We start from the raw sequence: 27,051 nt of genomic DNA, 5'->3' as shown, positions 1-27,051 counted from the left end.
CTTTCATGATAATTACCGGATTGCTTAATAATTTTAAAATATTTTGAAACAATTTACATTTGATTTATACAATTTTTCTAAAATCAAACACAAGCTGAAATAAAAAGCATAATAAATAAATCAAAAAAGACGCACAATGAATTGTCCATTGCACCTGCACACGCTTGCTCTCTTAAAACGGGAGAGCAAAAGAGAGTGAGTTGGGATCGTTCGAGCGCGTCAAGCTGCGAGTGCGATCACGGAGCGATTCGTTTGCGCACAGTCGTTTGAGAGCTTCCGCCATGGAAGGCTGCAGCGCGTAACCCCGTGGTCTTGAAGCTGCGTACGTGCGGTTGATCGAGTGGAGTGTGAATGAGTTGGGATCGTTCGAGCGAGTCAAGTTGCGAGTGCGATCACGGAGCGATTCGTTTGCGCACAGTCGTTTGAGAGCTTCCGTCATGGAAGGCTGCAGCGCGTAACCCCGGGGTCTTGAAGCTGCGTACGTGCGGTTGATCGAGTGGAGTGTGTGCGTACTGTGGTTGGTGCTGTTGTCCGAGAGTCTCAAAACCAATGTACACAACCGGATTCACCTATAGGAAGCGAAGGAACGGAACATAAGGAAACAGTAAAGCCGACACACGTAATAAACAGGGTGGCTGAGTGATTGTTGCTACGGGAAACGGCCACGAATAACGCTCGAAAACGAAAGAGGTGCAAGATTTAAATCATAGGAACCCTTTGGAAGTTTGAAGGTCACTCAGGTTTCTTCTGGCCAAGAGGACCAATTCCGTTGGTTGATGTGGTGGCTGGGCAGCTTTTCAAAACCATCCGCCCAAGTGGGATTTATATTTGAGTGTTGCGCTGTGTGTGTGTCTGTGTGAATCGAGAAAAACATGAGGGAAATGGTACGTGGAAACGCATAAAAAAGTACACAAGCAAGCTTCATCTCTTCACAGGTCAAAGTGAAAGTGTGCAAATATCCGCAAAAACCGGCAAGAACAACCGGGCAAAACTGAAACGTCGGTACTTGCCCGTCGGTTGGCGTCGTGCAAATCCCCCAATAGTCTCGATTACGTGATTACGGGGGGCGATCGCTGTGTGTCTCTGTAAAAATAGGAATTCACCACCATTTAGCGAAAAACCGACCGTGTACCGGCTTTTCCCGCTTGCACCCGAGGGAGCCTGGTGGAAAACCTGAAGTCGTGCATCGTGCAAAAGAAACACGGGCCTGAAACAAAAGAAAATCACCCTCGGGGTTCTTTACTCACGCGGCAGCTTACAAATGGTGGAAATGTCAGTGCCAAATGATGGAGATCGCCCGGCGAAGGAGTCGTTGCCGGGTGGTGCGGCGGTACCAGTGGGAACGGGGCTGCAAGATGGGTAAGCAAGAACAAAAAAAACGATGCATGGTGTGCGTGTGTTTTAGCTCGTTTGTGTGTCGTTTGTTTGCTGTGTGCTTTGTTTTGATGCTTTTCTTTTTCGTTTTTGGGGTCCACCAATTTTGAGCCCCCAAAATGCCCCAAAAAGATTTTCATGGGACCGTTTCCCATGGGAGAAGGGTTTTAAGATATTTTCACACCAGTTTTCGTACTCTTTTTTTACTCGATCGAATTTGATTCATTTATTTTTTTTTCGGCGTTTCTTAAATGTTTTGTTAAGGAGTTCAGCATTTTTCAGAAAGAAATTTGTTCCATTTGTGTTTGAATGGGTATTTTTTGTTTGTATGTTTTGTAAATTTGTTCTATTTGAGTATTTTTTTATTTAAAAAAATTGTAAAAAATAGAGAGAGAGAGTACATTTATTGTTTAAAAACATCATAATTAGAAAAATACAGAATTAAAATAAAATATTTTAAATATACTCTAACCACAATTTTGTCTTACAAATTTTTTAAAACCCTGTAAACAAATAAAAAAAACTAATGTTGAATATTTCATAAACACAAAGTTAAACGAGTTTAGCATTGATAGAATTGCATAAATTTAAACGTATCATGTTGGAAAGGGCCTAGAGCCGTTTGAAGGGCTTCAATCAAAGTTCCTGCGATAGAAAGATGAGGATAATGGCCAAGTTTTGGAGGATATTCCTTCCCTAGTCAAACTTAAGTCTATATTTTCATATAGACATTTCTATATAGTTTGGCTAGCAATGAGCCATTCTGGAAAATATTGTACCAACCGACACCCGATACACAGGAGTATAAATATTGGAATTCTTACAACCTTCGTGGTCATTCCGGACATATAATGGCTTATCAGATTGGTTGATACCCTTTTATTTGGTTTATTCTTCTTCTACTTGCTTGGCACTACAACAACCTTGAAAGGTCTCGACGTGTCATTTCTGGCTTTCTGTGACTTGATTTTACCCGTAGCAAATTAGTCAGCCCTGCGTACGGGGAGTCGGTCTGGATGGGATTGGAACCCCGGTCCTGCCGTGTGAAGACCGGCGCCGTTGTCGCCTCGGCCACCGGACCGCCCTTATTATTTGTATATACAGTCCTCAATACGAGAAGACGGTTCGAATGGAATTTGAACCCCGGTTCTGACGGGGAAAGATCGCTGTGCCGCTTATGCTTCAGCCAAATGGGGTATTTCAAATTTCCACAACCGAGTTGCAAAGTTTCTTTAACTAAATGCAACATTCCATTGTATGATTGCAACTTTTTCTACAACTGGATTGCCTCCCAAATTTTCGAATTGCTTTTACCCGTAGCGGAATAATTAGTTCTGAGTACGGGAAGGTAGTCTGGATGGGATTTGAACCACGGTCCTGTCTTGTAACCGCTCCAATATTCCACTATTCAGTTGGAGTATTCTCCACCAGTGATTAAAAAGTTCCAGTAAATGATTCGAACTCCTGTATATCCCACGGTAAAACGAATCTTTAATAAGGTTTTTGTGTGCTAAATGTTATTTAAACTCCCAAATGAAAGACAACATTTATTTAATTTCTCTGCAAAACCATAATGGCGATGAAAAGTTAAAAATGTCTTTATATAGCTTATAGAAGTATTGAAAGCAGAAGGCTCAAAACGGATATTTGAGTGGTCTTGTTTTTTGTCCAAATATTATTTCAAAAAAATTGGGCAAAGTCAGGGGCAACCCTGATGGAGGGCCGAAGCAATTCTGACGTGCAATTATTTAAAAAAATTGACTAAAACTTCTCATAATATATGTAAAACAATTCTCAAAGATATGTAGCTAGTCCCAAAAATATAAGAAAATTAATAGTTAACATAATCATTTAAAAGCGACTCAGATCAACCAGTTTTTCTGGCCTCTATTATGCAGCTGGACCGAAGTAGCACGGGCATTGCTGGCCTGTCTGATGCAATAAGAATGACACCAAACAACCCACTGCTCCTCCATGATCCTCAAAATGAAAGTGCATTGACTTACAGAAGGATGACGCTAAGCAAAAAGTCCGAAATTTATGGTTTTTGGTCAATGACACTGTTGTTGCTACACACCAAGCCCACCAACCAAAAGGCACAGATTGACATTTCGAAGTGGAGAGAACCAGGTACAGATATCTGCGTGTTTTTGAGCAAAAAAAAAAACAATTCGAAGACCTTTCGTGTCACGCAAGTCCCACACACCCTTTTCTTTTTTTTCGCCATCTTCACGCCTGTCCGTTCGTTGTGGGCGGAAAAGTAAAAGTTGAACCGAACCGGACCGTACGAATCGAAAGAGGTTAACAGGCCTCGAGGGAAGCACGCACTAAAGCAGTTCTGCATTACGAGCGTCTTCCGAAAACTGTATGTTACTATCGTAGACCTAGGATGATGAAACCAAAGGGAACAGGTTCGGGTCGGATTCGAACCTGTTTATCTTCCTAATCGGATCCAGCGAGTCAGTGAGGTGAAGTTGTACCGGTAGAATAGAATCCGTAACAAGGTTGCAACGGTCTCAACGATCGTGTACAACCGGTTCCTGTCGGGAAGCGAACTCGCCCGTATGACGACGCGTCGCATTAGCTTTAATGAGGGTAGTAGTAAGGTAAGGTGAGGTACAACCGCGGTAAGATTTCCGGAGGTTAGCGAAGGTCAATGCAAAAATCATGTTCACTCGAGAGTAATGGGCATTGAATTCGTACGAAGAAGAACCGGGATCGCTTGTCATGACAGAGGATTTGTGCAGGAGTGGCTAGAGGATTTCAAGACTAAATTTTATATTATATCACTTGAAGTTAATTATGCAACAGCAATTATTCAACAGCTTACTTCGCGATTGTGACCTGAGAATCTTTATTCAGCTTTATCTCTCTCACGTGTACTTCACCGTGGTAGAGTACATGATACGCTGATAATACAGCCGATATACAGCTCTCGGTTTAATGCCTCCGGATGCTTTACACGTAATCCGTCGTTAAAGATCCCCTCACAAGCCGGTGATCGTATGATAAGAAAAATGTATAACACCTTACCTTCTGAGACTACTCGAGCCACGATCATCATCTCCACCTCGGGAGTCGTTCGTTAAGGGTGAATATTTGTTAGACCAAAGTACAGTTTCTTCCATTGTTAGCCCAGATTTCATGCCTTTGCCTTGCCAACACTCATTTGCGTATAATTTAACGCAACACCGTCTGATGGCGTCATTTGCGATCGCCTCTCCTTTAAGACCCCAAACGGTAGCGGTGCTTCTCTGTGCTAAAGGTGTCAGAATAATAAATAGTTAAGCTCTCATCTCATCCATTCCGATCAATCTTATGTCGCTCACATTCTTCGGAGTGTGTGCGTGTGTTAATTTTTTTGATATAAAATCTTTTCAACTGCACTCAATTGCGGTACAAGATGCATAATTTGATAACCTCATACGGTGAGCTCTTACGCACGGGTTTTTTTTTGGCCCAACTATTCAAACAGACGGACCGATTACACGTTGTGCCTTGTGCTTGATGTTAAATGTCGTGGAGGTTGGGTAAATTTGGCGGAAGATCTTCCAAGTCAAGATGTTCGAAATGGGGATTTTTGTGAAATGTTGACCGTTAGCAATCTCCGTTCGGAAGGTTTGGTGAACTCGGGTGACTCACACGAACTCTCTGTTTGCCAGGCAATTAGCTGGTTGTTGCTAGCCGTATGCCGGCGAGGGTCGTCAGTTTCTCGCTGGGTGATTAAGATTTGGAATCTGTGAACCATGATGTATGGATACATAAATGTAGCATGAAATGATTTTATCTTTTTATTTGACATAGCTCAACTGAGAGTAAAGTTAAAAAAAAAATCTGAAAGTTTATTCTAACTCTGAGAGCAATATATTCAATATGTTCGTTATGTTCGAACAACTTTGTTATTTAACCAATAATTTATTGAAACTATCCTGATGATGACTATATAACTTGATAGATAGTCACTTGGGCTTGGGTGACCGGGGATCAAATCCTATCCAGACCGCGCCTTCCCGTACACAGTATTGACGTGAGTGAAAACTTAGAAAAACTGATCAAATCAATCGAAAAAAAAAAACGATGAGCCGCATAAGAGAACAACATAGCAAAAAAAAGTGAATCTTGCAAGGTATTCCATGCTTTGATCCTAGGTTCCCAGGTGAAGATTTTTTTTTTATAATTTCTCATAAATTTAAGAAATCAAGCCACAGGTTTTTCATGTAGTTTTGTATTTGTCATAATGCTTTTTGAAACGGCTTTTGCTATTTTATAATTAAAAAAAAACCCTTGAAGACTTGGTTTTATTCAAGGAATACTTGTCACTTGTCTATAATGTTTCTCATTTAGCCCTAAAACATCGAGCGGGCTTGGCCTGCCGTTATTGACTCTCCTTGACTTTATTTGACCTTATGCTGCTGGACTAAGCATATTATTTCCAGGGATATTACGGTTTGGACGAGGATTCAATGCCCGATGCTGTCGCGGATGACGATCCTACTAGCCCAATATTAAGTTCTTCTACTGCTTTGGCCTAACGACCTCTTGGGTCATGCCTGCCATTTCTGGCTTACTAGACTTATTGATACCACGTTGTGGGATAGTTAGTCCTCACTAGGGGGGAACGGTCCGGATAGGATTTGAATCCCGGTCTTGCCGTATGAAGACTGGCGCCGCTGTCGCCTCACCACCATCGGGCCGCCCCGGTTAAGTTTAAGAAGCCAACTATGTTGAGAGCATCAATGGCAGTTGTTATGAAGGCAGGCTACGGTAAGACATTGAAATATTCTACGCCGTATTGATAATGATTGCAGAGCTAACTTATAAACACCTGGCTGTATATCTTGGACGAGTGTTTCCATCCCTCTAAAGGAGCAGCCTTATTACGGAGCCTTATTGGAAGGACTTCAGGCTATACTATCGTTCTTAAGGACAGATCGAACCTGGGCATAACAAAGAGCTTGTAGCATCGTACGGTCGCAATATTATTTTTTTCTCTTTTATATTAGACCCAAAATTTGGTTAAAAATTAGTGGTTCGATATGGGCCCAAAGCTAAGATGGCTATCGAGCGGGATGCTTCAAGTCAAGAATACAACAATTACGTACCAGTGTCCGGCTGTTTGCTCTCTAGACACCAGTTACGTTGTATCTAAGTTTTGGTTGTCAAGGACAGGATATTGTGATGACACTAGCAGATATGCATTACTGGCTATGGCATAGCCTGCATATGGCTGCATATGGCTGCATCATTAATTTATGATAACAGCAGAAGATGTCCTAGCCAAGTCCCTAGTCCATCCTCAGGAGTGCACGATATAATAAGAGACAGTTTGAACAGCGTCATGCTAATGTCTGGGCTTGTCAAGATTCGCTAGTAGCGTTTCAAGCCGAAAGCTGTCTTCAGATTAGTATAGATTGCGTAGACCTAGGATCTGAAGTTGAATTTACATTTGAACATCATATTAATACTCATTATATGTAGCTGGTGGCCGGTAGTAGAGGCGACAACAGTGCATCACACGACTGGACCGAGGTTCAAATCCTACCCGGACCGTTCCTCTGCAGTGAGGACCGACAATGTGGTATCATTAAGTTTAGTAAACCAGAGAAGGCATGACCTAAGATGTCGTTAGACAAATAAGAGAAAGAGAGAGATAGATGGTACTGCTAAAATTATGCCCTAGAGTTTGATCTTACAGACCAATTTAATTTCTTATCGTGTAACTAACTTTTACTTCTGACAGTAACATAACATCTCTTTCGCCTATACATCAGATGCACGATCCACGATATTTCGTATGGAATAGGAAGGCGTTAGATCGATGAGAAGATGTGAAGATGTGAGATGTGTTTACCGATTCGTCAACATACCGGCAAGGCCGTTTCCCTTCCAACGAAACCAACAAGTTTTGACTCCCCGAGAAATATTGATAGTGACGTACCGTGTGCGGTGTGGTAAAATATTTATTTTTCGGCTCGTTTACTCCAATACGTCGCCAGATGACGACCAGACTTCCCATTACTTTCAGGGGATTTACCGGCTTTCCTCGGCCGGCCGGGGTTTTCCAGCGGCATCGTTTCACTAATTGGTCACAATGCATTTATCGTCGTGCCGCATCAGTAGACCGATTTGAAAGTAAGAATGCGTCGCTGCCAATCATGCTTCAATCGATTGTGGGGGGAAAAATCGGTTTGAACTTCCAGCACGAACGGACAATCCAGAGCCGCACGCTCTCTCTCAGACGCGTTGGTCGAATCAAGGTTTCGCGCGAGACTGACATTTCCTGACGCCCCGGCCTGCCGGTGGCGGTTTCGATGACAGTCTTGCGCATAATTACGCGACTAATCAGCACACAGTGAAACCCTGTCGAAAAAACCTGTTCTCGGACCCACTGGTGAGGTAGTCTGTCTGGACGGGGTCCGTTTTACGGAGGGCCAGTTGCCATTTGTGCGGGTCAGACTCGACTCGAAATGAAGGCGAGTAGGCAGCGTTTGGTGGAGTTCATTTTGTAGGTTTCGTTTTTGTTTGCTTAGGTGAAGAAAGTCGACGGTGAATTCCACGCTGGATGATGCGTGCGAATAGATTCAATTTTGAGCTCAAATTTTGAAATTTTGATAATGTTGTTATGAATTAACGTCACACGTGATTAATACTGCCATAAGTTAAACAATCTAAACTGATGTAAAATACTCACGCTAATCGAATAAATTAATCCTCCCCTCTTGAAACTTCGATGATAAATCTTAAATCTATCTGCTGCGAATGATGAAACAATGATCTTCGCAGCACATCACGCATGATAAACTATACCTGTTTCAAGATCAGCCATCTTGAGATTAGCATTTTTATTCCTTCTGGTCGCCATCTTCCTTGCGTTTTATGATTTAATTTTTAATCTGACGCGTGTCTGAGCTCGAAAAAACAGTAGCAAATTTTAAGAAGTCATTAAATCGATATCGCTTTGTCATCGAACAAGCCTCTGTATATGTTGCTTTCTAACTCTCTGTTAACCATTGATTTCGGCATGTTTTTCTGCCTCGTGTTCCGCTGTGTTTAATAAAAACCCCGCCTGCTGGAGTGTGTTTATTTGATGGTCCAAAATCGGGCTCATAAATCTGCGATCTTCATCCATCGTTTCTGTTTTCGTTTTTTTTTCTTCTTTCTTCTATCTCTCGACCACAAATTCCACCGACTCTCTAGCACTGGCAGTAAAGTTCACACTCCACCGCCCCTAACCACCAAACTCTTCCCTTTCTTTCTTCCCACACCGACCGTCCCGGTACGCAGGCGGCAGGGCCGACGGAAGCCATTCTTCGAAAAGTTCGGCACACTGCTCAAGCAGCGATCGGATGCGTTCCTGCTGCACGTAAACAATCCCGTACCACCGCACAGCGACGAGTCGTCGGATCCGCTGGGTGCTGCGAACGGACCGGCCGCCATTCTACACCCGGCAGGGATTCAACCGATCGTCGCCAACGGAGATGTCTCACCGGCCAGGGCGGGCAATGCTGAAAACTATGTAAGTAGCATGTTGGTGGAGCATTTATGCTTGAAGAGCGAGGTGGACGGGGTCTCTCCAATGTCAGGGAGGGGGGGAGAGTACCAAGTTGCATTAGCGAGTGAATGTTTCCCTTTGTGTGTGCTTCCATAAATAACCCATCACCATCAATTTAAAGACACGCGTTCGATGTGTACTCGGTTGCCTGTTCGCCCGATCCATGTGAACCGATTCCGTTCGGTTGTGTGCGAAACTGTACCGTTCGCAGCATGCCGAAACGGGTTGCGTTGGTGCAAAAGTTGGTTGATTAGATTCTGCGAACGATCGAGAGGAAGGATTAGGAGCAGCTTGACTTAAACGTAGCGAGGCGTTCAGCTAAGAAGAAATTTTACTGTTGGTTTGAAAAGTGTAGGAATCAGTTGTTTTTGGTCGTCTAAGCTTCGCGAAAATCGTTTCGAGTAACCTCTTAATATAATGTGTGTCTTTGGTTCATAGCGCCTGAAAGTATGCAATCTGCGTTATGATTGTCACTTTAATATTGAAAAAAGTAATGTAAAGGACATTTTAAGGCATGAAAATTTTTGGCCAACCTCGATGGGAGTATTTTACGATACAATCGATGACATTGCTCCATAAAGTTGGAAAGATACGATCATCTGAAGTGATCACCTCACATTTTGTGCGACAGTCATGGCTGAAGTCTCAGCTATTAGCTGTGTACTTGTGAAGTCCAAAGCTTCTTAGATGTGTGAATCCAGCAAGATTAAGTCATTTTGGTATATTCTAGTCTACGAGCAAATAGGATAAAACGAGATAGCTTTTTGTTGATCGATTGAAATGGATATCCAGGAAGTCCTTGAAGATATGTCTAACGCTTCAAAGCAAAACTGTCTCCAGCTATTACTTGAGATCTGTGCTGGTGATTAGTTACTGTGGAATCAAAGTCCCTCCAAGCCATTTGAACTACAAAAACTAGGGATGTGATCTGTCTTCCAGTCGTGGAGGAGTCCCAGGTTACTAGGTATAGACGTATTATATCCCGGAGGACATACCTCTGCGCCACGGTGTAACTATGTAGTTAAGCTAGACTAGCGCGGTGATCTTCATTATTACTGTTTCTAATCTCTAATTACTGTTGGAGCTAGTGAAACCCCTCGAACGATCAGAGTTAATTTACTACTTGTAGTTAAGGCCATCCACTCGAAAGAAAGTGATCAACGCCGCAGTAGAAAGCCTGAGTTACTGCTAATGACACGGTTGTCTAGGCTGATGAAGGATTTAGCGCCTTGGTCAGTCTCAATACGACTCGGATTGCTCACCACATTCCATACGGATCGCTTGTCGTTCCATGTGAGCAAGAATTGATCGATTTCTTTTAGTGAAAACACTTTTAGCGGTTTTCACGCCCAAAAGTATGCAATCATATATTTTCCCCCGACAGTTATTCAACGCTTTTTTGAATACTTTTTGATTTCACGACACCGAGGAGCTCAAAAATGTTAAAACCGTATGCAAATCCTTTCTGAAACGTTATAAAATAAAATTATGTAGAGTTGTTGCATACTTTCAGGCGTTAAACCTTATAGAAACTAATCGAATAACGTCGAGGGTATTTGAATAAATATTGGCTATGATTCTAATCGCAACAGCATAATTAATGTTCAAATTCTCTTTAAGATGTATTTTTTTAAATTAAAGAAAGGATCGCTACTTTTGCATCCACCTAACCAGTGTCCGAGTAAACTGAGCAACTATTCTCTCTAAACAGCCGTAAGCATGCGAGCGCTGCCAAGCGATGCGAGACACAGAACAAGAAATCAAAGTGAAGTAGTAATTAGCAACAGAAGATTTGCAATGAACCGATCGACCACATCCTCTAGGGGTACAACGAGGCACTGGCGAGAGTTGAAATGTACAACGAATTTAAAGGAATGCCCAGAATTGCACACATACAGCCGCGAGGTGCTCGGTTTCCCCCCGTTCTGGACTATTTTTAAAGAATCGCTACTCGATCGCTCATTTGGGGCGCGTCGTATTTTCAATTTTCCCTCAAATTTGTGAGCCAACGTGCCGTGCCGCGGATCGAAAGTGCTGATTGATGGGGCTCCTAATAGGTTGATGTGGAAGCCGTGTCGTTACACACCGCGTACGAGAGTTTGAATTGTTCGGTGTGATGGGTTAATAAGTGAAACAGTCTTCACGCATCTGATATCTTCCAAGGCCGTAGATAACCGCCTGCCGGTCAAGGTTGCTCCGATTCGTCGAGATTATGTGATCCAATTATGTGCCGATCTGCATCGCGGGTATGAGTAATGAGCGAGAGTCTTCTGCTCACGTTCGTCAACCGGCGGCGAATGACGCCAACGCGGTTCAGAGTGTTGCCAGCAAAACCCCGTTGCAGGCTGGCAAATGTAAAGTGGCTGCAACGAAAGTCAGGAAGTCAGTTTTGCAGTGGAAAATGTGTTTCCCGTGGCAGAAACGATAACGGTCAATCGCGATCAGGACGCACCAGAGTGCCCGCAGTCGGAGAAATACAGCTGTCAAGCCAAGCTTTCTCAGCGTCTAGGAAGCTGCAGCCACGACGACGACGACCGGCAACGTCAAGATGAGGGCTGCTACTTTTGCTGATAATAGTGTTACGGCCGGAGGTTTATCTGCTGTTGGTGGTGCATTGCGAACGATCACATGCCGAGTGTAAGACACAGCAGCATACAGTGCTATTTTTAATTGCGCTCGCTCTTAGTCGCCCGTGTACCGCTGAGTGGGTAACAATTACGCCGCCACCAGGTCCGATTGTCCTGTCCGAGTGTTGTTGTGAATGTGCGCGATCGTACCGAATTGTCCAGTGATGAAGATCGGTTAATCGGTGACAAAGAAAGGTGCCGGTTTTCCATGGCCTTTTCCATGAGCAAAAGTAATCCCAGCACTAGAACAAAGAGTTACAGTCGAATCGTACGGCAATAGTGGTGTGTGGTACGGTTGGCAAGTGTTTGAAGTGGATTTGCAAAAATGGTAATCATCTAGAATAGTGAAAAGTATTCATGCTAAAGTTACGAGTCATACATGTGCTTCGTATGTTTTCTTATTGTGATGATTCACATCTGGTTTACATTTACGATCGAGCGTGATCGTGTTGGTTGCGTTGGAATAGGAGCCAGCTGATGTACTTTCACAATCTGATGAGTGAGATAGGGCTTGTGATAAGGTTTCCCCGGAGGCGAATATACTGCACACTGTGAAGCTCAAGATTTAAAGGTCGAGTAAATGTGGAAATCAGAATGTTTAAGTCCAAATGTTGAGGATCCTTTACACGTGCCTAATAGAATTTAGTTGCAAAATTCTATCCAACGACAACGATTCAACCCAAGAAATCGTTATATCACGTTGCTTTGCGCGTCAGTGGGGATGACATAATGCTTCCGAGTTATTCTAAGCTAAACGACTGATAAGAACTACAGGCGCCACTCGGCGTATCTTAGATATGGACCTTATACCACTTGTTTTGCATGAAGTTATCATGAAGGACTTTATGGACTGGGTCGTCCGGTGTCATTCTTATGGCATGTCCAGCCCACCGGAGCCTGACGGGTCTAATTCGCTGTACGATAGTGAGATCATCGTACAGCTCGTAGAGCCAAAAAATTTCCTCTTGGACGTGGCTAAAAGAGGGTTTCGTCTATTTTGGATGAAGTCCATGGACATACAGACCCATCTTCGTTCGAAGCGACGGCTGTTTTTAGTTAGAAGGTTCTTCAGGCGATAGTATGACCGATTGACACCCGGCCTCGTTGTTTGAAGCTCAGCATCTGGGTTACTATCGAAGCTGACTTTTGACCCCAGATAGGAGAGGTTTTCGACGACTTCAAAGGTGCGATCTATACATCACCCCTGCGTAAATCAGTGTTTGTTAGGAGGGCCACTGATGGTGTCACCATCATTTGGTGCCACTAGCTTGATACTTTGGTAAGCTTCTTCTTCGTAGGGGAGCCTCAACCCAATTATTTCTATGTCATCAGCATATTGCAGGGTCTGGATAAACTCGCAGAACGAAGGTTCGACGAAGCTCCTGGATGACGCTAGATTAGAGAGAAGCTCTCTGAAAAGAAAACAAGCAATGTCATCTTCTTCGTGCAGGACCTTGGTGGTAGCTAATCAAGGTCCTGAAAACCAGAGAGTTTTCCACCCACCTTCAGCTGACGTATGATGTTGGCCTTAGTCCTTCCTACAAGCCTGGTCGAGGTCCCAATTACCCTGGCTTTAGTCGACATGCGTTTTTATAATCGAAGAGATGGTAGATATATAGCTGCTACTTATACCATTATATCCAGGATTTTTGTTATGGTGAAGACAGTGCAGGGTCAGGGGTGGATAAGCATACTAAGCAGATACTTGGGCTGGTGAGCATTGAAGGGGTCCTAATGGATATCTCCCTGCTGCTTGTCAGGTCCTAGGAGTCTCGATCATTTAGAGGGCCTCAAACTCCATAAGAGGGACCGCTCCATACCTTCAGTTGGCCTCTGACGCTGGTCCAGTCAACAGAATCAACGCATTTGGATCCTCCAGCTTCCATTCTTCTAAAGGTCTCCCAGGGAATTGTGCCTTCAAGGGAACCACTGTCAGTGGTTGATTTCCCGTATCAACATCCTCTTTAATAATTTCCCCCTTTCTCTTCGACAAAAGGGACGATTCTCTTTCCCTCCAACTACTATAACTAATTATCCTTTTCTCTCTCTCTTTTCTCTCTCTCTCTCTCTGTTCAGGTGGAGATACTGTACGAGAAGGTGTTGCACGAAATCAAACAGGGCAACATCATCGACCGACAAAAGAAGCTCACCCAAAAGAGTCTCTATGCCTACATCCAGGAAGCGTTCGGTGTGGACGAGACGAGACATGCCGTGCTGGAGCAACGGGTCGACACCATGCTCGCCCAGGACATCTACCTGCGCGTGGAGATTATGGAGGCAAAGCTAAACAGCCCACCGGAAGGACCAGAACAGCTACTCCCGAACGCGTTCGTGATCGTCTATCTGCAGGAAAAGCCGCGCGAAACACATCGTACCGCAACGATACCGAGCACGGTGAATCCCGCGTGGAATCAACAGTTTCCGGTGTAGGTAGAGGATGGAGATTTGTTTCCCCGAAGAGAACTTACTTAAAGAATCCCTTTTTTTCTTAAATCCTAACAGAGCTGTCAAGCAGGACACGAAGGAAACACTTATCATCGAAGTGTTCAACAACTCGAACAATCCGAACAAATTCCTGCGAGCGCTACGCATCGCAAGGAAGTATCTGCTGTCCCTGTTTAATCCGGTCGCTTCTCATGCGAAAATGATAGGCCGAGCGAGCATTCCGTTGGAGGTAATCACGGTTCTTCCATTTTGAGTTACAAAATTTCACAAGAAACCGTTACAAATTCAAACCAACTGATGAACTTGTTCGGCAAGCTCACATATAGATGGCGCCACCTAATAGAAAGCTTTATTGATACTGTTGCTTGTTTGCTCTCATTCGCTTGCAGTCCATCACCTCGACCGGGTTGGTATCGTGGTACAATCTGTCGAAGAAGAAAAAGCCTGACCCGCAAGGCACCATTAAGGTGAAATTCTTCTTCACTTCCAAGCTGGAAAAGGCTACCGCGAAGCACGAGTACGAGCAGATGCTACGCTGCATCCTGGAGTATGAGCTGCGCAGCTCGAGTGTGGCCCGTTACTGGTGGGCCGGCAAGCTAACGAGCGAAGGTGAAGCCATTCTGCAACAGTACACCAAATGTGCCAATCTGACTGCCCTCGAGCAGACACTTATCGCTTGGTTTGTGTACACGCAAGTGCACTTGACGTATCCACTATCGATCAGCTTGCTCGAGAGCGTGCTGGACAAGCTGTGCGTTGGGTACGATGTGGCCCTCACGTCGGACGAGGAACGGGAACGCTTTTGGGAAGGTGCGAGGCGTATCTTACCGTCCTGTCTGTCGATTATCGTGAAGATGCGTAAACGGTTGGCTGGGGATAAGGATATCGTTAAGACGGTCAGCTCGGTGCTGCAGCTGCTGGCGAAGGCTGATCAGCTGGCAGCGCGGAAAGGAGCTAATCTGTTTTCTGAGCCTACCGTACGGTATGGGAAATCCGCTGTCCGGGACATGCACAAGAGTCTGCAAAAGTCACTCATTATCTGTCTTTTCAGCACCCTGAAGCAGATGGCACTGGACTGTACGAAACATTCCACCATGAAGGAGGCAACAGTGTTGGCCGTTCAGCTCGGGGCAAGAACCTGGTTCGAGACGTCCCTTTCGGCCGCCATCGAGGGCAGCCAGACGAACGAAGACAAGCTGCGGTCGTTGATCAAGTTCGTGCAGCTCCTGCAGTCCGATCTGCTGCGTGCCAAGACGTACTACGATGGAGTCTTTAAGAGGTATGGTCTTAGCTGGGTGTTAAGGAAAGGAAGTTTTAAAATCCTTGTTCTCCCACACAGCGTAATGGAGATTGATTATAGTCGGGAGATCTGCATCCAACACGAGGCACGCATCGTTTCCCATCTCCGACCGATCGTACAGACGATCTGCAACGGGTTCAAGAAGATCACCCTCCGGATGGAGCAGCTGGAGCGTCGGGCCGAGATGGAAAGCCTCGACATGAGTTCCACACTGTTCGAGCTGTACCTGATTCTGAAGCTGTTCCTGCAGCAAACCGACACGGTCGTACAGTGTGCCCACAATCCGTACATTGTCGAGTTTCACCAGTGGTTCCGGGGTGGGATCGTGTACTATCTGGATGTGTTTGCGATAAAGACGATTTCGCGTGTAGTGACCGTGCTCGAGGAGGATGATCTTCGCACCGTTGGAACAGCCGACCGTCCAAAGTACTCTTCCTCCACGGGTGAGATACTGGAGATCATTTCGCAGATCAAGATCTTCTGGGATCAGCTGGCGTGGCCGGATAAGGATGAGATGAAGAAGTTCCTGAAGCGAAGCATTGGTGTACGTATCTTGGTGCGGTTTGTACCGTTGTCTGACCAATCTAATTCTAACTGCCTTTTTTGTACACTTGCAGGATATCTGTAGCTGTTGCATTTTCTACGCCGATCGTCTCCTTTCTAAGGTGAAAACATTGGAAGGATCTCCTACCAGCACCGCGGGAGGATTAAACTCGGCCCAGCTAGCAACACTAGAACGATCGCTAATGGTACTCTCGAACGTGAGCATTCTTATCAAGAGTCTAGCACGATTACCCCAAGAACTGGGATACAGTCAAACGCGAACCGGTGCCGGAGGCGGTACAGACCCTTCGGATAAACCTCGGAAAACTTCGCTCGAACAACTGATGGCTGACGAGATGTTACCGATCGACGGTCTGTCAAGCTGGCGACAGAAGTGCGTTCGCTACATTGCCGATCACGTGACTCAGACAACCCGAAGCCTGGTTGTTGCCTGCGGTGAGGTGTCCATGAACGGTGGAAGTCCCACGGGGACGGGGACCACAATTGGCGGTGGATTCTTTTCCACCAAACAACAACCATCGCCGGTGGAAAACGTCGAACGATTACGGCACTGGATCGTCCAGTCGGCAACCCTGCTCAAGGAAGGACTAACCGAAGCTGATCTACACGCGGTGGAGCAGGATCTTTGGACGTCGCTCGAGACAACGATGGATGAGATCATCAAAAAGCTTCTAGAGGTAGGGTAGATTATACATCCACTGTCCTCTCCATGCATCTGACGCCATCTTTCCCCTTTTCTCCCCATCGATGTAGAAAAAAGACTCGCTGGCAACGTTCCAGCGGTTGCGGAACTGTTACGAGCAGCTCACTCAACACTACTTCCGCACGCTCGCCGAGACGATCGCTTGCTCCACGATCGGCGAACGGTTGGAAACGTTTAGCTGCACCACCAGCGAGCTCATCCACCGGTACTATCTGGAGCGTGTGCGGCAGCAGGAACAGCTGGAAGAGCCCGAAAACGGGCAACTCACCGTACGCTGCTGGTTTCAACCGGACGGGCTACAGATTAAGGTGCTGCGGGCCGACCAGTTACGGTTGCCGAAGGACTACAAACACTCGTGCGACAGTTACGTGAAGATAAACGTACTGCCACCGGATCAGTTCGGACCACCACCGCTGCCGGAACTGAAGACAAAAACTAAGTCGAAAAACTTTTCCCCCAACTACAACGAGTCGTTCACGCTGTAGGTTAAACATCCATCCCCTCCTCCATTTCGTAATGGAGCGATATTAACATGCGCCATTTTATTATCTTATTGTGCAGAAAAATTAACCCAGTCCAACATTCCCTGAAGGACGCACTGCTCATGCTGAACGTGAAGGTGTCCGAGCTGCTTGGACTCAGCCAGAAGCATATCGGCGAATGTTTCCTACGTCTCGATGCCATTCCGGTGGTGCGCGATGCGAGCGAAGCGCACGAGATCGCGCCCATCACCATTCCACTCAGCCTGCCATTCACCATCGGTAGGTGTATAAAGGCATTTGTATGTTTTAAACTTAATCTTATATTGCTCTTCCCGCTTTGCAGCCTCCTACTCCGTAACGGCACTCGAAAATCGGAACCATGACAAAATGGCGGCACAGTTTCTGAAGAAGCTTAAGCAAAAGATGGGCATCGCACCGTACACGATGAGTACGCTCAGTCTGTGAGCGCTGCCTGCTGCTGGTGATAGTTGAAGCTAGAGCTAGCTTTACGCTCTACTAGGACAACACACTTTGTGACTAGTTAGCTAGGTGATACAGTGATATCGCATCAGCCCTTGTTTTTAAAAACCATAGAAATAAAATGCTTTTTATACAGTAAATGTCGTGAGGGTGAGATAAGAGTTTTTTTGTAGCTTACTGTACCAGCTGCCAATCTACTCATCATGCTCATATTCTAATTTTGTATCATAAAAAGGAAACTGAAATACAACTACAGTTTGAATAAATCTGAAAAAAAAAATCTGTTAGGGCGTTGTTAATTATTTGTTTCAATGTTTAACTAGAAACGTATAAAAAAGTTTTATGATAGTTTTTTAAAACATTTGAAAACGTGATCGGTTTAAATAAATGTGCACACCTCCTCATTTTTTAAATTTAACTTAATTGCAAATGAATCTTCCGTATTGATAATGGTAAAATTATCATCGTATACGTGCCCTTAAAGATGTTTCACTCAAAACTTCAAATAAATAACAGTTAACAAAAGATAAAACAAAGTTCAATTTCAGTTAGTTCCCAATGTTAACTGACCGCAAGAGCTAGGAATTCCTTCGATAGCAAATTTGTGATCAAATTATTCTGCTTCTGTGATAATTCCCTGGAATTTCGAAAAACTATTCTTTGGACTGATGAAAGAAAATCATATCGGCACATACTAAAAGCAACATTTCAAACAACAAAATAATAAAAAATAATAAAAATAAACACTGGTGGCACTTTTTTGTCGATTATTGCAGCGGCTGCGTACTAGAAGAACACAAGGAAGCCATACAATGGAGGCGCATGGTGCTTCATGCATAGCATTTGGCTGCGTACGTTACTTTTATGCTCTGAAATAGATAAAATTTCTCAAATTTTTCCCATAAAAAATCTAACAGACAAAAGCAAAACAGATGCAGCATTTGATTCCTTATCGACTACCTCAGAAAAAAAATCGTTTCCTTCAAAACTTACCTCTTAACTTCATTCCCTCAACACGATGGAGGCGCATTATGCCTCACGCATACCATTTGGCTGCGTACGTTAGCCGCTTAATATTCTCCGTCACTCATTGATTTGAGATTTAATTAAAGTTTCAGATTTCTCCTTCTTTTCCTCAATAAGTTAATAAATACTTTACTCAACATAAATAATCGAAATCACTAACTAAACGTAGCGGGATACCAGGTACCCCGTCCTAGGCTGGTTCGCACCTGTTATGGCAGCTAATTTTCCTCCTCCTGCCCCACGTTGGTATCGAGCCTATTCTTGGTGTGATCCTTCTCCTCTGAAGCGTTATTTTTTTCTCCACTGTCCGTGGGGGGAAGGTAAATGGTGTAGATCCTAAAACGAAGCGTAGAAATCATTAGAAAAAAAACTTCAAAATATTCTGATAATGGGAGAATTACCTCGATACGGGATAAGACTCGTCGATCACATCAAACATGCGCTTGAAGCGACAGGACAATAGATTCTCCTCCGGACAGTACAGAGCATTATCGACGGTAAATGCTTCCAGAGCGGTCAGCGCAAACTTGGTCATCTCACCCAGCCGTTGTTCGTAGTCATCTATTGGAGGGTGTAACGAATTGGAAATTATTTCAATACAGGCACTAATCACCCAACGTAACCGTCAGCCTTACATTGCAGATCGTACGATCGGCGACGATCTTCTTCGCTGCTTTCCTCGCTGTGGCCACCGCCACCGGACGGCTTCAGCGTGGGAATGAAGAACAGCAAGCAGAGCAGTGCGATAAACTTTACAATCTTCTTGAAGATGACCAGCTTTAGCAGTATCTTGCCGACGGTGAACAGATCGAACTTGAACTTCAGCTTGCTGAGCAACCAATTCTCGGGGCTAAAGTATGGCATTCCGTGGCTGACGGGACCGGATGGTGGTGGTGGTGGCGGTGGACCGTAGATTGGTTTCGGTGGACCATAGACGGGTTTGGGTGGTGGGCCGTACTCTTTGTGTGGGGCCGGTTGGTAAAGCTCGTTACCGGTCGGGGGACCATAGTTTGCGGAAGGAACACTGTAGTCGTAGGAGCTGGATGGGACGATGTTGTAATCACCGCGCGATATCCGTATCGGAGTGCCTATCGGATGGAATTTGGAGGTTTGGTTAGGAAAGAATCAAATGTAGAATAGTTGACGAGTACTATTAAAAGACTGGAGATCGAATACTAAGATTATACGGAAGACGTTCACTAGACTTAGTTTCAACAAACTACAACAACTCGCAAGCACATCACAACCCTCTGAACCTTCTGGGGCCATTTGTAGGAGATTTGGACGTACAATAAGCCACTAATCTCACAAGAGAACGAATTGAAGTCCTGACTAAGCCATTAAAAAATTAAAATAATTACAATGATAAGTACAGTTAGGAAATATTCTCTTTAGTTATCATCTGTAGATCAATACTTGAAATAAATATATAAATATATCATCTTTAGACAACCATTGATCAAACGAAGTAATTTTGTTCTAGCAATTAGTCTTACACCACAACAGCAACCACCAAATGTTCAAGACAAAAGGATTACACGCTCGTTTCACTTGTTACTCACTCACACTCTTTGTGATGTCTAATAAATCATTCCTATAGGATTCATTCACTCGGGAGGATTCTACTCCCAGAGTATGTATGAATAAGAAACCCAAAAGAGTTTATATCCTATCTTGATTTAAATCAATCTATAGATGTGATTGATTTTTTATTTCCGATTTATTTTATCACATTCTCCGCCCGTAGAGCTCAACAAAGTTGTCTTATTGTCTTAACTTTACTTTACTATAGTTTGAACAGTGCTCAGTGAGAGGGAGCGAAAAGATGCTTGGAAGGAATGGGAGTCGAAAAGGTGGTCCAAGACAGGCAAGCTTGGACGCATCATTTGCTACTATGCCCAGTGCGCCTTGGAAGATGGGGGGGATAAGATTCGATTGAGACTCAGAAAACGACACCGGAAAACTATTCGCCTAAATCATTTCGCCACCTGCTCGGCAATACTTGCGCATATCCCGACACGAGTTACATCCAGGCAGAGTTACAGACAATGGAAGCAAATTCGAGAGCATTGTGTGGACTGAACAGCAAAAAGGCGCTTAATTTAATCCAACATGCCAATCCAACATGGGATCGGTCAAGTCAAATGTGAGTCTACGAAAAAGATAAAAATACTTCAAATGGCCGAGAGATTATAGCATTGAAGCGAGCAATGGAAGACAGCTTGGACTGGAAGATCACACCCAGCTGTTTGTACTGATCTAAATCTAATTTACATTTGATTGCCGGGAAACATAAATGTCCTGCAGAGGAGCTTTTAATTGTTCCTTGCACCTTCCCCGCATAAAAGTCACTCTTCACAGCTAGACTGGAACGATGTTCATACAACTAGGCCTCAACTATCTGGTCCTCTCAATGGTCCTCTCAATAGAAATACTAAATGGTCCTTAAAGGTCCTCTCAATAGAAGGCAATTTTAATGATCAATATCATCTGCACGATCAGACTACCGCTTGCTAATTTTATCCACTTAGGTGTTTGTTATTTTTTGCTTGGTTTTTGGATTACTCATCTCAAGTCTTTTTATATCTTCAGCTTTTAATTAATATCTAAAAATAAAAAAATCATACGACACTTCCGCCATGTCATAACAGCCATAACCGACATTTTTACACAACCTTTTCACTACAAAATCACCACCATCATCGTCTAACGATTGAGACATATGCTAATAAAAAATCGCCCATTTCTACCACAACACTCTTCACTTTCACCTAAAAACGCCAATAATCCTTACCTTTGTACGGTAGTGTGTTAATTTTGTGCGAATTCTTCAGCGCCGCCAAATAGGAATCTTTCGCATTTTTAGCCTCCTCAGTTTCGGCGGCCCGTCCAAACCCGGTAGCCACCGCGAGTGACACGAGCAGCGTAATTTTCCACATCTCGCACTAACAACAAGCCGAGATAAAAACACACCGAACCGAACCGAACTTTTTGTCTTTCCGCGTTGCGCTTCGAGAGACACTCCGCCGCACGTCCGTATCGCACGGAATCACTCTATTAACTGACAGCTACCGGGTCATCAAACACTTTTAGTAGTCTTCAAGCGCTTCAACACAGTGGCACGCCGTGTTGCGTTTCGTTCGTGCGACAGTGAAGTCATAGGCATAGGGCGACCACCACAACACACACCACCAGCCATTGTTCCGGTAGGACTCGATATTGAACGAATTCGTTCTATGCATCGCATGCGTGATGATTTAGGGGAGCGTGGGGCGAAAAGCACTCGAGTTGCTTAAATTAAATAAATTGTGCTACAAATAATTTATCATAAAACAGTAATAAAAAAAGACGAGATATTTCATACAAGTGTGGGACAATTAAGTTAAGCGAATTATAAACAATTGACTGGACTATCGCAGGAAGTTGTTTAGAGTTGTTAAGTAGTATGCATGTGAGAAATTTAATATAAAAAAAATAAAAGAAAATATAATGGATGAAAAACGCATGCATTAAAAGTAGCCTGATGTTCTCGATTTTTCTTTCACTAACCCAGAACTGTTCCAGAAAACGATCTAATAATCTTTCGTCTTTTAGATCATGACTTTTGTGAACAGACAACATATTAAAACATCGTTAATTAATTCGGAGAAGCCAAATTATGGCCAAAAACAATCGAGGAACTAAAATTGAGGATGTTTTGGTGCTATAGCATTCAGGTTTATCACTGAACCTTCGCTGAGCAATTGGAAGTTGGTGAAATGGTGAGACACTTTCAACAGATTCTGATTCTATTCAACAGCGTTGGACGGCCTTTAAAATGCAGCATCAACCTACGAGGATCGTCTAATTGTTTTATCGTCGTTATACTTTGATCCAGCGCATGATACTTTGATCGGGGCGACCATGTAGTCGAGTCCACAGCCGTGGTTCAAATCCCATCCGGACCGATCCCCCGTGTAGTGGGGACTGACTATCCAACTATGTGGTATCATTAAGTCTAGTAAGCCAGAAATGCCAGGCATGACCAAATAAGAGGTCGTTAAGCCAAGAAGAGTGAGAGAGACTTTGATCCAGCGGCTAGAACATCCGTTAAAATTCACGAGTAAAACGAGTCATAAGACTTACCGCCCCGGTTCATGTGACAATCACTCAGAATGCGCGACTAAGTTTGCTTTAAATTCGATCGAATGAAGAGACTCCCACCCAAGTAACCTCAATAGAGCGATATAAATATTTATTTTTGGATCAAAACCACTATGAAAGGTCCTTATTCAACTATTCTGTTACCAAGCCGGAGCATCGACTGATCATCGGGGTCTCTTAATTCTTCTCCTTCTTGAGCGTTCCAACATCGTGAGGATTCGGCCTGCCATTTCTGGCTTTCCTTGACTTGAGATTACTCTTAGCTAGATAGTCAGAAGTGGGTTTGATCGCCGGTTATATAGCGGCTCCAGAATAGGAAAAAGAGACTAAAAGCCAGGCTACAAGATGTGGAATGCCAAAAATATTTCGCTGAAAAGGGGGGTTATGCGAAATCTATCCGTCAAAAAGATTTCGCCTCCTCGAGCTGAAATCTCGGAAAGATTTCGCTTCTCTCTAGCCCTCTCTGTCACTTTCCATGCGTTGCCATGGTAGTTTTCCGTTGAAAAGAGAGATAGCATGAAGTGCTCTAAACAACGCGGGTAGATGAACCGAGTGATTTTGACGGAAAAATTTCGCAAATCCCTCCCCTTTTTATATAAATCTCTTTGGCATCCCGCATCATGTAGCCTAGGCTTAATGATTGGTTTCTTGCTTGATACAATGACACGATCGTACGATACTATTTTTGTTCTATATTCTATTCTATTTATCGTCCATTCATTCTTTTCATTCCTTCTATTAAAAGCAGAAACATCTTCTCAAATCGCCATTTCCTGAAGGATTTTGTACATAAAAGCATTCAGCTTTTCCAACAACTCCAGTAACACTTTGAACCAACGCTGAGGCAATCGTGCCCCGTATTCCCTTATGCATCGAACGATCGTCTTCTACCACTAAACAATATGGACTCAGTTTTGTGCCTCATCGTCAACGCCGTCGTACCGTACTACAACACTTCACTTCATCTCGCGCACTTGCTCGAATTTCTTTTCTACCCCGAGCCAATAATAATCAGCGGGGTTTATTAGTTTGAGCGCTATTCGCGCACAGTGACAATGTGATCGCACAATGTGATCGCAACAAACCACCGTGTCTTCTTCTCCCCGCTAGAACCGTACAACAAAAGAAAAGAAAGAGAAATTTCGGTTGCTTACAAATCTCCCAAAAAAAAAAATCCGGGGAAACCGCAAAGCCAAATAAAAACACAAAAAGCATCCCCATTTAATAACTGTCTGCCAGCCGGAACGAACCCCAAATGCACTGCGTCACAGCCGCGGCACGGAACTAAGAAAGCGCAATCGATCGAACGGATGTTGGTTGGTTGCTTGCTAGCTGGCTGGCCAGTACCGAGCCGAACGCACAAACATGTCACGCATGCTTTGCATGCGTAAAAGGGCTCTCCTACGCGTAAGCATGCCTCCCGGCCTGCCCGTTTGGCAGTTTGGTGGTCGATGGCCTCAATCAAAATGGTGAGCGCGCGAAATGCTAAGCACGTGCGTCCAAGTTGTCGGCTGCGCGGTGTGAAGAGTTTCTCCCGTGGTACAGGCCACCGATCGATACCGATCCGGATTACCGGGACTTGGAGAACGTATCCGGCACATCTTGGGCACGTTTTCCCCGGTGGCCGGTTTATGGTAAAAGTGCAATTTGCAGTTTCACTAGCCAATACCGAAATACGACGAAAACTGTGCCACCAAACGGAGTCGCGAGTGTCGGCGATGGAAGATTGGGATCGAACTTTGAAAAAGACTGGCGTCAAAAGCGAAAGTTGAACAGTACGGTAAAGACGGAGGCACGAAGGTATTAAGCTACTAAGGAGGTGTTTGAATGTCGTACGTGCTAATGAAGGTTATCAATCAAGGAGGAGGTATAATATGCGCACCAGATATGACAGCTAGATGACCTGTAAACCTTAAATTGGCTTTCAACGGTTCATCGGGATCTCTTGTTATAGGAGGAGTACACTTAGTAGTTCTTTAAACCACTCATGTTTGACAGATGTAGCTACCTTTCTGGTGGACACTATGCTGCTTAAGCCTACTTCATTTTGCTTATTATTGAAGCATTTCTAAAGTCTATGTCACTTCAACTACTTCATCGGGAAACGGGAATCGAGCCGGATGGGATTTGAAACCGGTCCAATAAGTGTACACTGCATTTGGATGACGAAGCTCTTCTGCTATGACGAAGAACTCTTCTCGGGTAAGACAACCTTGATAGCGATCCAGTAGTTTTCTTCTCAGCTCGCGTGAGCTTCCCGGTGGAGTATGGGTCTTGCGAATCATCACCCAACCATAATATTCTTCCATAATATCCCAACCATAATATTCTTCCAGCTTTGGTGGGTATTTCTGCTCATCAAATAGCTCAAATTGCTTAGTGGTCATACCTCTGCCCCAAAGCACCAGCAGCTCGAAAAAAACGAATTCAGAATTGGAAGATTCAAGGAACCGTCGCTCTAGAGTGAGGTATATCGTGCGTGTTGGAGCCTTCTTCAGGGCGATCCGGTGACCCTGGTCTTCACAGGGCAGAACCGGGATTCAAATCCCATCCAAACCGCCTCCCCGTACGCTACTTTGCTACGGGTAAAATCAAGTCACAGAAAGCCAGAAATGGCAGGCCATCCGGACCTGCCTTTCAAGGTTGTAGTGACAAGGAAGAATAAGAAGAAGGTGTATGCTTGTTTATCAGAAACGTGTGGAGACCAGAGTATCAGTATAGGAATACAAGAGCTCACTCATGTCAGAGTAGTAGATCTTCTCTACTATTTGGTGATCGTCACAGCTAACCGATTGTTACCTCTGCTGATCGGTTGAGCTCTATCATGGTGTCCGATATATAGCTCCACAATGCCTCTCTAATAGAATACTAACCACCTCATGATCATGTCACACAGGATTCACATCACCAGGATTTTGACTATCAACAGACCTCGCGTCATGCAAACGCTGGCTCTCGTCTAGGAACTTTAAGTCTGTTCGCTCTTCGAAACCAAGAACTTCACCAACGTGCTCGAGGGCATCGGTATGCTGGAGAAGAAGTCGAAACCAAGCACTTTAAGAGCTTAAGACCGCACGTCGAAGCACGTGCTTTATGTGACATCTTCAAGGGTAATATGGCCCTAACAGAAAAGAGAACCTGTCCCCTTACTTTAGTTTTTGATGGCGATATTCGTAGTTTCTTATACCTATGTTTGATCTTCCTTGGTTCTACCCTGTCTTTGATATCACTGGTAGTGGAGAATCTAGAGTTCAGGAAGTCTCTGACAAGAGTATTTACCATGTACACGAGGGCCTGACACCTCCTCAACTATGAAGTATCTAAATAGATAAGACCGTTTCGAATGCGAGGTCGTTTGGACAGAGAGATCCCTTGATAGTCGAGGACCCTTGGACGGAGAGCCTCTCCTGGCAGAGTGGGATACACTCCTCCTAGAAGTAATCCTCCGATGCCGTTGGAGCTTGGAGTGAAATCGTAGATGCATTTCTTGCCGGTTGCGAGAAAATCGTTGACACGTGGAAACCCGTGGGACAAGCGCAATAGAACATCCGGGTCAGTTAAGCGAGCCCATATCCCGTGAGAGGCTCCGTCAAGAAACAGTCCACATCTCCGTGCTTTCGAACGAGCCAGGTTGAGTTACCAAGGATCAGTCGCCTCGTCTTAATTCCCGGTTCTTCTGGTTGCTTGCTTGCCGAAATCCATCGCTGTTGCTATTGCCGCATGATTTCCTTGCTCTATTTCTTTGTCGGTGATAGTCTTTTGCTGCGTGTTCACCAACAAGACTGAGGACATGCCTTCCTTCATCAGTAGAACCAACAACACAAGCGGTATCAAAAGATACGGTTGCAGACTGCTGCCAGATGCCGGCTGTGGTGCTGTTTGTGCCAGAGTTCCACTCCGAGATACATAAGGCTCTCTGTCGAGGCGATCGTGTGACTTCCCGTTTGTAGTTGTCCTCGTTGCGAGGTGTAATGGGTACAGAAGATCATAAAGCCGGACTTTTGATGGGTTAGCCTTAGTCAAACGATCTTCTCCAAGATCACCGTCGTATGATGCACTGCAGCACCTTGTTTAGCACGATCAGCCAGCAGTTCTGTCGATAGGATTAGGACTCACTTGGTGGCTTTGCCATCTTGGAGAACAGCACTAAATGCTGCCTCTTCCAAGCTTCTTCTCCTAGAAGTCCCATGGGAAAGCCGCCATCGCTGTTGACACTTCAACGTTGGGCAGGTGGAGATCTTCACAAGCTCCTCGGCTGCAACCAGGTGCTGTGCTGAGCTCGGATTATAGACCGACGTGTACTTCTGGCCTTCCCATCGAAGATCGATCGGGGAACAGCGATGTATCGCAGCTGC

At 44.5% G+C, this 27,051-nt stretch overlaps 2 protein-coding genes across 5 annotated transcripts; one reads left to right on the top strand and one right to left on the bottom strand.

Annotated features, from left to right (window-relative positions):
* The first annotated feature begins 265 nt into the window (after nucleotides 1-265).
* LOC118504739 (protein unc-13 homolog 4B-like) lies at nucleotides 266-17,807 on the top strand. 4 transcript variants are annotated; one of them, XM_036039618.1, is made up of 12 exons: nucleotides 266-322; nucleotides 936-1,359; nucleotides 8,572-8,890; nucleotides 13,630-13,979; nucleotides 14,056-14,227; nucleotides 14,388-14,980; nucleotides 15,050-15,277; nucleotides 15,338-15,842; nucleotides 15,916-16,539; nucleotides 16,616-17,046; nucleotides 17,127-17,326; nucleotides 17,391-17,807. In XM_036039618.1, exons 2-12 carry the CDS (start codon nucleotides 1,262-1,264, stop codon nucleotides 17,510-17,512), a joined length of 3,642 nt encoding a protein of 1,213 aa, XP_035895511.1. In that variant the 5' UTR covers nucleotides 266-322; nucleotides 936-1,261; the 3' UTR covers nucleotides 17,513-17,807. The 4 variants fall into 4 exon arrangements, with proteins under 4 accessions (XP_035895511.1, XP_035895510.1, XP_035895512.1 ...); XM_036039617.1 differs by lacking the exon at nucleotides 266-322 and adding an exon at nucleotides 334-517; XM_036039619.1 differs by lacking the exon at nucleotides 266-322 and having other exon boundaries at nucleotides 334-1,359; nucleotides 8,659-8,890.
* An 846-nt stretch (nucleotides 17,808-18,653) lies between these two features.
* LOC118504740 lies at nucleotides 18,654-22,117 on the bottom strand. Its single transcript, XM_036039621.1, has 4 exons — nucleotides 21,348-22,117; nucleotides 19,189-19,641; nucleotides 18,955-19,114; nucleotides 18,654-18,889 (listed from the first exon to the last, which is right to left on the bottom strand). The coding sequence occupies exons 1-4, from the start codon at nucleotides 21,490-21,492 to the stop codon at nucleotides 18,772-18,774; spliced, it is 876 nt and encodes a 291-aa protein (XP_035895514.1). The 5' UTR covers nucleotides 21,493-22,117; the 3' UTR covers nucleotides 18,654-18,771.
* Between the last annotated feature and the right edge of the window lie 4,934 nt (nucleotides 22,118-27,051).

The sequence above is a fragment of the Anopheles stephensi genome, chromosome 2, assembly GCF_013141755.1.
Source record: "Anopheles stephensi strain Indian chromosome 2, UCI_ANSTEP_V1.0, whole genome shotgun sequence".
Classification (NCBI taxonomy): Eukaryota; Metazoa; Arthropoda; class Insecta; order Diptera; family Culicidae; genus Anopheles; species Anopheles stephensi.
Note: the sequence above shows the minus strand (reverse complement) of the source record. Positions and strands in the feature narration are given on the sequence as shown.

Bases quoted from the DNA above. Each gene is read 5' to 3' on its own strand.
- LOC118504739 (XM_036039618.1), top strand. From the start codon at position 1,262: ATGGTGGAAATGTCAGTGCCAAATGATGGAGATCGCCCGGCGAAGGAG. The intron at 1,360-8,571 runs GTAAGCAAGAAC...CCGACTCTCTAG, and splicing joins GGAACGGGGCTGCAAGATGG to CACTGGCAGTAAAGTTCACA. The intron at 14,981-15,049 runs GTATGGGAAATC...CTGTCTTTTCAG, and splicing joins TTTTCTGAGCCTACCGTACG to CACCCTGAAGCAGATGGCAC.
- LOC118504740 (XM_036039621.1), bottom strand. From the start codon at position 21,492: ATGTGGAAAATTACGCTGCTCGTGTCACTCGCGGTGGCTACCGGGTTT. The intron at 19,642-21,347 runs GTAAGGATTATT...TCCATCCGATAG, and splicing joins TAACACACTACCGTACAAAG to GCACTCCGATACGGATATCG. The intron at 19,115-19,188 runs GTAAGGCTGACG...ACCCTCCAATAG, and splicing joins CCGATCGTACGATCTGCAAT to ATGACTACGAACAACGGCTG.